Source organism: Montipora capricornis, chromosome 2 (assembly GCF_036669925.1).
Source record: "Montipora capricornis isolate CH-2021 chromosome 2, ASM3666992v2, whole genome shotgun sequence".
NCBI classification, from domain to species: Eukaryota; Metazoa; Cnidaria; class Anthozoa; order Scleractinia; family Acroporidae; genus Montipora; species Montipora capricornis.
The window spans coordinates 16,371,354-16,382,538 of NC_090884.1; the positions used below are offsets into that span (position 1 = coordinate 16,371,354).

Sequence of the window (11,185 nt, forward strand, 5' to 3'; positions counted from 1 at the left end):
AATTAGGAGTGGGTTTTTTAGATAATTACATGCCTCTGGGGATGTCGTAAACAAGTTCAGTGCTTTTTAAAAACTTTTTTTGTTTTACTCAACTTGAATTCCCGGGAGAGAGAGAAAAAATATGTAACCGGACCTTTTCCATGGTGATGGTCATCACTGTAAAAGCCGACCAAAAACAAGCCAATCAGCTCGCCCCATTTAGCCTGAGAATCGCTTGCGGTATATTGATTACAGGCAAAAAAAGATAGAAAATAAAGTAAAAAAAAATTGATTACAGACAACAACAACATGTTTACATGTAAAAACATGTCAAAACTACGAAAATATTTCACATAACATTGTACATGTACATGAGTTCTACCAAGAGCACACCATTGAATCATTCTTATCTCTACAATGTAACAAACACGTCTTGGCTTGGCTTACCATGAAATATTTTGCAGGACATCGATCCTTCTGAGAAACAATTTCGATATCTGTAATGGGAGGGTACGGAGAGGCCTGCATTTCCAAGTGCTTAATCTTGATATCCTATTTAATAATTAGATTATGAGCTCGAGATTTTTATGAGGCGATAGTTGATAAGGCCGAAGGAATTCTTACTAAAAATTTACTTCAAATAATGGTTTCCAATTATTTCTTGACGTATTATTAAACTTTGCGCCTTAAAAAGATCGCTCGGATTGAATTGCCATTTAAAATCTAAGTTGTGCGCGCGAGCGCATCAGCTAATTCAATAATTTCAACTTTTTTGAAATTCAAGAAACCGTAAATGTCCTTTCGTTTAGACTTCTCAGAAATTTAATTACCCAATTGCATCCAAATTTTCCTCCAAAACTTTGGGAAAACGAGAAAAACGTCGTTATTTCCAAGACGACCTCCAGCCACTGCTCACTAATGACTGATAGTGTTCAATGGCTCAGCCAATCAGATTACAGCATTTGCATTAATTCTTCTAATAGTTTGGGGTATAGACAATTTATTTTGTATATAAAATGCCGAAAGGTATGCCACAAAATGGCGGCGCGCGGTTGGAGCTTGGGTCCAGCACATAAAATCGAGGCTAGTGAGGCATCACTTGGTTAGCGGAGCGGCCTGGGCCTGGGGCAGAGCCCAATACTGAACCACATGAACCATTCCGGAATTGCGCAGGGTACTGGGACGAGTTTCATATTTGAACCAATCGATAAATTGAGACCATCACATGAACGATAAAGTTGAGATTGGCCATTTGTCCAAGTTTGATGGTTTTTGGTGGAACAGAGACCAAGTTACGGACTTAAAAACATCCTTAAAAATCTTTACAAACGTCTCTAATTTTGAGGCTGTGTCCCCCATTTAAACCATATAAACTCTTCATTTTTTTACCATTTCTGTAATATTCATAAAAATAATAGAACTCACTGTTGTTGAAAGCGTCGTGTCGACGTTCTAAAAGCGTTCAAAAAGTGGTTTCCTTTTTTTTTGAAGTGTCAGAACGATACACGGAAAGACCTTGTACAAAAGGAGAGCTTACCTATAACGTGTGGGGGGGATAACTACTTGGTCACGACATTAGAACGTGTGGAGCCGTTTTTTGTTTTGTTTTTGTTTTTTTTGTTTTTTGTTTTTTTTTTTTTTTGGGGGGGGGGGGGTGCTATTCCTCGAACAGTGTCTTGCCTGTCCTGGCTGGTCGCGTGGAAGACCATCCAGGTACAGATACTTCAGGTAATCGAGGTCGTAGTAGAACCAGACGTGTACCTGCGTTATTGAAGATAAAACCGAGTTGTCTAGCCCGTGTCTCCGCCAACTGTTTGTCACTCATTTATCATGACCCTTTCAAGAAGTTCGCATCTTTTATACACCCGTCAATAACTTATGGATTTTGCTTTCTGCTCCTTACACACATTCAGCGCAAGACACATGGAGGATTATACCAGCAGAAAACTGAATCCTGCTACACCGAAAAAGAAAAGAAAGCGTTCCCCTGCTGACAATGAACCCAACACTTCAATCGATTAGAAGAAGTCAGTGTCGAATATACCACCCCCCCCCCCCCACCCCCCAGTCTCGAAATAATGCCAGTTGTCAAAATTAATTGTGAAATGTCTAAATTAGGTTATTGTTGGTATTATAGCATAGCTACTGCAAATATTTCATGTTACCTTACATTGTCGTTAATCACAAATCACCATTTCGATATCATTATAAAATATTTCATGCTTTCGTCAGCGATACCTACATCTTTAAAATTCCAACAACAGCCAATAACTTGCAAGCCAACTTATAAAAAATTATAATATATAGGTCTCCCTTATACTACTTTGTAATTACTCGTTTCAGTTAATAATAACTTTTAAAATAAACACATTTACGCGCAAAGGCCATGACTGTTTCAAATTCTTCAATTCCCAACGCAAAGTGATACTATCAAAACACTTACTGTTTATTAAAGAATTGAAAATTAAATAAGACTTACCTGTAAGTTGAAGTTTGATGATAATTCTGCCAAATCATTAGTAGTACAGTAGGGTTAACATGAGATGCGCACGCACCGCCGCAGGTCAGTCTTAAAAGAATTTTGTGATCAGTAAAACGCAGCCGAAACGACGTAAGGGGTGGGTGTGAACATATGGGTGCTATGGGCATGTTAACCCTACTGTACTACTAATGATTTGGCAGAATTATCATCAAACTTCAACTTACAGGTAAGTCTTGTTTAAGTTTTCAATTCTACCAAATCATTACGTACATCCGGGTTACCATGAGACTTTAACGCAGTGAGCACAAAATGAGAAAACACCCAAACAACTTCACACGCCGACTTTAATTGTACACTACTTTGCAATACAATTTTGTTGTACAAGGCATTAACCTAAGTGAGAACTGCCAAACTCATCTGGTTTGTTACAGCAACCGGCTTGTAGTAAAGCTTCCGAAAAGTGGACTCCTCAGTCCAACCGGCTGTAGCTAGAATCACATCAGTGGAAACTGACATAAGAGCTTTACTCGTTGAAGCACACCTAGTGCTATGACCAGAAAATATTTTTGTATCAACCCCTGCTTGTCCCAACAAAGTTTTGATCCAGCGTCCAATAGTAGACGAGGTTACTGCCTTATAGGGCTTAATGTACGAAACAAGCAATTTTGAAGAATTCCTCAGCTTTTCAGTAGCCTGTAGGTAATAATCTAATGTTTCATAAACACACAGTTCCCTTACTGGATACTTGTAAAGGCGTACATTGCCAAACACTTTGCCAGGTTTGTCCTGCTTAATGTGTTCAGTTAAGGCAAAATTAAAACATGTATCATTCTTCTGCATATATTGCTCTGATATATCCAAAAAGGTCAAAGTCTGACACCTCTGCCCCGTAGTTAAGGCAATCAACATGTCTAATTTCAGGGTGAGTTCCTTCAAATTGATCTCGTGCAGGGGCCAAAATAAACTCAAGTAATCAAGGACATTATCCGCGGACCAGATGTTGTTATACTTCGGCACAGGCTTGAGCTTGTTGAACACCCCCCTAAGGTAACGGCAAACAAGGAAATGCTTCCCTACAGGTGTGTGAGATGAAGCATCATTATCACACATATCAATGTTAGAGACTGCAGACCGAGCTGTATTCAACGCAGAATAGCTCAAGCCACTCTTGAAAAGGCTTTGCAGAAAAGAGAGTACAGCCGTTACAGTGGGATGCAACGGATCAATCTTTCTTTCACTGCAAAATTGCAACCACTTGTTAATATAAACTTTATATTGTTTCTGAGTGCTGTCTCTCCATGAATGCATGATGATGTCGACAATGTCTGGCGAAATCTCAGACTCTTGCAAGGATCGCCTGATAACTTGCATACCATCAACTGCAGGCGTTGGTGTAAGGGATGAGGACTGTCCAGAGTTGGTTGAATCAGGTTCTGAACTGAAGCATTGAATACACGTGGCGTTTCTGTTAGTAGGCTCAGTACAGCCGTAAAATAAGGCTGAGTTGTCCACAAGGGAATTACTAGAATTCCTGATGCCTGGTCGCGAATTATTTTCTGTACACACCTTGAAACAAGGCAAAATTGAGGATAAGCATAGAAGAAAAATTGTGACCAATCAATGGTAAAAGCATCCACAAACTTTGCCATTGGATGTGGTTTCCAGGAAACAAAATCCTTTACCTGAGCATTAAGTCTACTAGCAAATAAATCTATATCTGGTTTGCCAAATAAAGCTACTATCCTCTGAAAAATTGGAGCGGAAAGCATCCATTCCAGATCCAAATTCAAATTCCGAGATAACTGATCAGCGTCAATATTGCTTGATCCGGGAATATGGGCTGCTGATAACCAGATATCTTTGTCAATAGCCCAATCCCAAATATCCTTAGCAACGGAGTTACATTCTAAAGATCTACAACCTCCCATAGAATTAATGTAAGACACAGCAGTGTTGTTATCAGACATAACCCGCACATGAATGTTGTTCATGGCATCAAGTCGGGAAGACAGAGCATGCTTAACTGCTAATAATTCCAGGTAATTTATGTGCCCGGATGACTCTGACTTAGACCAGATGCCCCTAGTGTTATTCCCAGGTTTGATGTGAGCACCCCAACCCATTTGGGATGCACCAGTGTAAACAACTACATCAGGACTACTATGAAAAATTCTTCTTGATGCTGTCAGAATATTTGCAGACCACCAGTGAATCTCTTCCAAACTGTCATGAGACAATGTCATGAATGAATCAAAATTCCCCTGGTTCAATAGTAAACCGTTTATTTGGAAGAGAGAACGTTTGGCACAACTGCAAAATTTTAACAGCTTTCTTGTTAGTCAAAGTAACCAACATGAGAATAGAGTTCAAAATGAACCCTAAAAACTCTAAGATCTGTGTTGGTATGATAACTGACTTTTCTGGATGGATTTTAAAACCCAGACTGACAAAAAGGTTGTATAGCACGTAATGTGGCTTCTTCACACTCTGTATAACTATCTTCCAGATAGAAAGAGTCATCAATATAGCCCAGACAGGTGTGGCCAAACTGACTTCTCAAGTAGCTAAAGACCGGTTTTAAAACTTTCGTAAAAATCCTAGGGCTACTAGTCAATCCCATAGGCAGGCTAGTGAAAGCATATAATTGACCCCTCCAAATAAATTTTAAATATTTCTGATGTTCTTCTGCAATAGCTATAGAGTAATATGCATCCTTCAGATCTATAGATGTCATGTAACATCCAGGCCTCATGAGCCTAATAGCTGTCTCTAACGTGTCCATTTTAAAATGATGGTATGTCACTGACTCATTCAGTTTCTTTAGGTTAAATATAACCCTGTGAAACTCATCTTTCTTAGGCCTTGTAAAAATTGGAGATATCACCTGGCCATCCTCATGTGATGATAGCCTTATTATCCCTTTAAGAAGGAATTTTTCTTCTTCATTGTCAATGATAGTCTGCTCAATTTCAGTAAAGGAACAAAAAGGCATAGCAACACTAGTACATATTCCAGGTTCCCGGTCAAATTCAATATGACAGTGAGTAACTGCATCCAAGATAAAAGGATCTGATGTGATAGTCTTCCATACATGAAGACAGTCTCGCAGCCCTCCTGCCTTAAGAGGACTTTGATTTGCAATAATAGTAGTAGCAAAAGTTGTCTGACTTACCTCGGCTGGTGATCCTACTGGGTCTTGGTTGCCGAGGACCTGGGATTCTGCTGGGGCCGAGCATGGCCCCGGCCTTGACCTAAAAAAGAATTAGAGGATGCTCTTCCCCTGCCAGTACTCTGACCGAAGCGGCCACAACCACGAACACCTCTAAAGGCGGGGACTTTGTAAGGTTCCATGCGTCTCTTAGGAGTCACTTTATTGCTGAGCTTTTGTGACTTTGTTAACTCTTCCACTTCTTTGTTTAGGTCATCTCCAAACAAGAATGTTGACACAGCAGTAGATGGGTTGCATAAAGGAGCATATTGCTTGTTCAGGTCAGGACGAATGAGATCTCTTCGTTTTAGATTAAGCTCTCTGTTTGCTGACAACAGCAGGACTGCTGTATGGGTCAAAACATTCCTGTGATCCCCATTTGCACTGTTGCACAGCTGAAGTACAGCATATAAACCTGACAACAGCAAAGACTGTGCCTTCTGGAAAGCTGAATCATTGCTTCTGGTCCCCTGTCGTAATTGTTGCCAAATTTGCTTCTTTATCTTGGGTGCAACCAAATTAGTGCAGTTTTCAGGTCTGAGGTACTTGTTCTGTACCTCGGCCAACTTTTCTTTGGTGAGCTTCTCTGTAAGCAGACTCTCCACTATTTCTGCCAAATTTGCATCTATGGCAGGTGAAGTTTTCTCTAGAACGCTAAATTCATCAGCGAGTGATTTAAAGGAACCGCCATCCGAGCCTTCAGCATGGTCTGAGGTTTTTGGCTGGATAAAATCATTTATTTTAGTTGCAACAGTCGTTGCAACAGCTGTATCCGAACACTCAGTGTTCGCCTCACCGGTCTCAGGTACGGTCTCATAATCTTCAAAATCGGCATAAACCTTCTCGATAGAGTCTTGCACGTGAGCCAAAATGTCTCTTTTGGCATCATCTAAAAGTTCGGCAAACATCGCCTTGAAGTCCACGGGCGAAGTACCTCCAGAATTTGCAATTTTCTGAGACTCCTCAGACATCGTCTGAAGAAATTAAGATGGATAAGGAAAACGTCAAGCTTATTGCACTACAAAATGGCGGACTCGTACGCCACGTGGTATCACAGTAAAAGAAAAATAAACGAAAAAGTAACTGTTAACTTACCGTGATAAGCAGCTGCCAACGGCGTAGAAATATCGGAGAAAAATACACACGACTAAACCTCGCGGCGAACGACACATGCACTGACCTGCGGCGGTGCGTGCGCATCTCATGGTAACCCGGATGTACGTAATGATTTAGTAGAACTAGTGACAACTCCTATGATATTGCAACGAGAAAGTGGCTGCTAAAAATGAAACGAAAATGCTGTGCAAATTCTTTCCCAACTACTCCATCCTTCACATAGAAGCAACGATATTTACTTCCTATCTAAGAACAAAGTGACGATTATAGCAGCACTTTTAGTTGCTTTCAGCTTAACAAAGTCATCAGCACCAACACCGTATCCTAATGACTTGTTTTATCTTTAATTTTGGAAGTCAGACTTCAAATTCTACTACCTTACTCTACCATATACGAATTCTAAGAGTTACGTTGAAAACACCCCTCCCACACCAGTACTCATTAAAACACATACGCCCAAAATATGTACAAACAACGGCCCGCACTTTCTACTCCATGTCCGGCCTCAAGAAATTATGCATTCACGTTGCAGAACATCCACAAATAAATGGTAAACCAGCACGATTGCTAACCAAGCAAATAAAGAACTTCAAAACTATTCCCCAATATTAATCACCTAAACGCGTCGAAGTCGTTAACAGATTTAAATTCTTCATGAAAAACGGAATGCTAATCTGTTGGCCGAACGCAACATAACAAGTCATTTCATGAGTTTTGCGTCATTTAAATATCAGTACATCCCGAAAAACAACCTCGCGTTGTCGCTGCTTCACGGTCACTCGTTTCATAAAAACCCCAATAAAATATATATTTTCTGGAAGCTTAGGAATTTTAAATATAAAAAATATAAAATACCTTTCCTAAAATAGCCATCATTTTCCAAAAGTATGTAGTTTCACAAATTGAGTTCGTTTCCGGTCAGAATTTAACCGGAAACTACGTTTTCTTCACACCTTGATCTAAAAAACCTTTTCGAGGCATTTCGATTACATGTCTGGTTTGTGTTTATTCACTGTTAAACTTAAACTTTTTATAAAACGCGAAGTACCTTTTCTTAATACTCATTACTTTCGAAGGAGGCAACAAATAAATACTTCCCGACACGGGTTTTTTGCCACATTATCGGGCAACATTCTTGCCAAATTTCAGCGGAAAGGGATGAAAACTCGATGTAAACGAACTGAAATCGTGCGCCTATTCAATGAAATTTGCATTTGAGTTTTGTGGACAGCTTCTAATTTGAGATAATTTATTCGTAGAGTCGTTTTCCTTTCTAACTTTGTCTAGAAGAAACGTTTTTTCGCAAACTTTTTGTAATAAGAAAACAAAAAAGATCAATGAGGTGTACCTAACTAAAATGACAAAATTATCAATTTTGGGGTATGCCGATACCTTACAACGTCACTCATTTTAGAAACGCCGCTCGCAGGGGACCAAATATAATAATAAACCTACAACAAAGTCTTGCCAAATTCGTTTACAGCCACAATTGTAAGCTCACACCCGCCGTACTTGTTACTATCCTGTGTCTTTCAAATGTTTAATTTGTGTTTCACCTTAGAGGCTAGCGCTTCAAAATTACGCGACAATCGCAAACGAGTAACATAAATATGAATAACGAAACAACTGTGTCCCGGTGGATTGACATCACCACCTCAAATGACGTCGCGACCCGTCAACATTTTCAGCCGGTCTCAAAGAGTCCAGTATCTTCACATACACGATTTTTCTAAGTCTCTCACCACCTGACATTTCCAACAATCAGTTCGACCTTTCAAGAAACGGCTCGTCACGACCCCTTAACATTTCCAGGCGTCTTCAACGCCTCGACTATCTTCACAAATACAAGATTTTTTTTTCTAAGTCTCTCACCACCTGACATTTCCAAAAGTCGGGTTGACTTTTTCAAATGACGGCACGTCACGAACTAGACGGGTCGTTACGACCCGTCAACATTTTCAGAAAGTTCCTCGAACCTTCTTTAAAATAGCAACTTCCTGTTACTTTACTTCCACAAACACCAACGACCCGACTTCAGTTCGTGTGTATTGGACAACCCTCCCATTTATCTTCAACGAATGAACTTCAGGGGCACCCAACGATAATCTTCGTTGAAATATGCGTTCCCCCTGAGGCCTCTTCCCTCTTCGAGATAGTCAAACTGTTCTAAGAATTTCGGTTCTACGTTGCCAGACAGCTACAGATTTCTTTACTAATATGATCACCTAAAAGATTCGCAACCAGGGAAAAGTAGTCCTTTACGGTTTTTTGACACTTAAAATGTCACTTAGCAGTTTCGGATGAGCAATATTTTTTTTCGGGGGAAAGTCTAGTTTCCACTTTGCATAATGGTCCTCCAATTCCTCTTTGAACCAAAGACAAAAACACGCAATTAAACAAGGAATGCGGCAATCCTCTGCCTCCACCATATTCAACGACACTGAAATTATTCTTTTATTTCTCCAGATCTACATTCTTTACATAGTTTTGTTTGTAAGCTATGTTATAAACTGCTCGTTTTCTCATCCGTTACAGGTTCATGGTCAACTGATGATCGGTCTGGTGGTGTCAGTTTACGTAATTAGTATCTTGGTTCCTCTTGTGGGTCAATTCACAGCCCAAGTTCCTTGCCACAGCGCAGACACTCCGGCGACTTTCCTCTACCACTGCTTTCTGCAAAAGCAAGCATATATATCAGCTCTATGATTCATTGAAATCGGCGGCTGAACATACAATTATATTTTTACTGCTGTTGCAGTAGCCGTTATTAAAGTCGCATGTAGACAAAAAGCGATGACCCTTTCCTTTTGCAGCTTTTGCACACATTTAGAACCATTGTCTGATGCAAAATAATACTAAAAACTATCGCTTTTGACAAAGCTCGCAACCCAATTGACTTGCTCAACCGGTGGACATCTCAACTGTGCGTTCACGGCGTGGAAGTTCGTAACACATTTAATTTAAACACGCTATTTTCACGCTGGTCCATACAGTCAAGCAAAGTTCCCTGTTCACCGACCGTCTATCTTATGGTGAAATTATGGTGACGAAGAAGTGCACTTAGACTTGGTCAATTCAAAATGGAAGACTTTCTGAAAATGACCCATACAACTTGAAAGGTCCATGCAATAAAGAGTCTTCAACATTGTTCAGTCCGCGGTCTTCATGATCAGCACTGAGCTAATTTCAACAGTAAAAAACTTTTAAGCAAGTGTAATTATTGCCTTACCAGGTTCTTATTTGGCGAAGAGCCAGGGGAAAGATCCGGAGATATAACACAGTGAGCTTCGTGCACGAGAGACACGACAAAAAAGGTTATGAAGAGAAGAGCAACCTTTTCTGACTTCATTCTCGAAATTTTCGTGGTCCACTGGATTTACTTATTCAGCGTCTATCAAGACTCATTCAACTTGATGCAGCTTGTAAGATTATGTATATTAAAAGGCCGTCTTGTAGCGAGGATGTTCCACTTATAATGGGAAACAATTCCTTTCTTTGCAGACGCAATTGTGCAGTAAGGATAATTAGTTCACGTGATAGAAACTGAAGTAAAATTACTATAGACCATTTTTACAGGGCAAACATTTCAGTTGGATAGATCATTTCTTATTTGACAAAGCCAAAACAATGGCTTAATAACGTGTCAACTTCAAAGTAATTTACCGTGCACAAACTTACCACTTAAAAAGACCAATTTTAGGCCTAGTTTGTACGTCGCGCTATCTCAGACGAATTTATTTTAATTCCAATTAAATTCGTCCTTCCGTCGACATCAATTGTACCGTGGTTTTACGCATCGAAATTAATGGGTCGAATTATGGTCGAATTTATTTCTCAGCCGGAATGCAATGCACCTGGTCAGAGGCATAATTAATAATGTACGAAAATAACTGATGACGCTTAACTCGACCCGGCCTGAACAGCCTCGAGCCAGCCTTCGTATTTTACTTTGTTTAACACCAGAGGATTTTACTCGTCAATGGGGATATCTTATCTGTCTTCTTGAGACGGATAAAGCGTGTTAGACGAATTTAATTTAACAGACCAATTGAACTGCCTTTAGACGTCGCTTTATCGTCGAATAGATTTTAAAGTAGGACCTGGAATTAAATTCATCTGAATTAAATTCGACGATAGCGCGACATGTAAACTAGGCCTTAATGTTGGGAACTTCACCAGTTGAAATCTAACTTCTTGAAAGTTTTGTTTTTTAAAGAAAATCCTAATCCCATTTTAAATCCTAAAATGGAATTTGAAGCGAAAGAATCTATACACAGGAAATATTTCCAATGATTTCCGAATCGGGTATTCTGTTGGCTTTTTTTGAGACTGCTGTTCATGGCTGCCAATAGACCTTATTCACGATGGCCGCCATGTTGGATTTGCTATTATCATGCAAA

The 11,185-nt window shown here is 39.8% G+C and overlaps 1 protein-coding gene and 1 long non-coding RNA gene across 2 annotated transcripts; both read right to left on the reverse strand.

Annotated features, from left to right (window-relative positions):
- Window positions 1–2,854: 2,854 nt before the first annotated feature.
- On the reverse strand, window positions 2,855–4,704 carry LOC138034548 (uncharacterized). Its single transcript, XM_068881831.1, has 2 exons — window positions 4,144–4,704; window positions 2,855–4,027 (listed from the first exon to the last, which is right to left on the reverse strand). Exons 1-2 carry the CDS (start codon window positions 4,702–4,704, stop codon window positions 2,855–2,857), a joined length of 1,734 nt encoding a protein of 577 aa, XP_068737932.1.
- A 4,517-nt stretch (window positions 4,705–9,221) lies between these two features.
- Window positions 9,222–10,166, reverse strand: LOC138037825 (uncharacterized). The gene is made up of 2 exons (XR_011130112.1): window positions 10,015–10,166; window positions 9,222–9,458 (listed from the first exon to the last, which is right to left on the reverse strand). It is a non-coding gene; the product is annotated as an uncharacterized lncRNA (long non-coding RNA).
- Window positions 10,167–11,185: the final 1,019 nt, after the last annotated feature.

What these genes read in the sequence shown, in the direction of transcription:
- LOC138034548 (XM_068881831.1), bottom strand. Translation starts at nt 4,704, where the DNA reads ATGACATTGTCTCATGACAGTTTGGAAGAGATTCACTGGTGGTCTGCA. An exon ending in CTAGTAGACTTAATGCTCAG is followed by an intron (nt 4,028 to 4,143) that starts GTAAAGGATTTT and finishes CCTTGTTTCAAG; the next exon opens with GTGTGTACAGAAAATAATTC.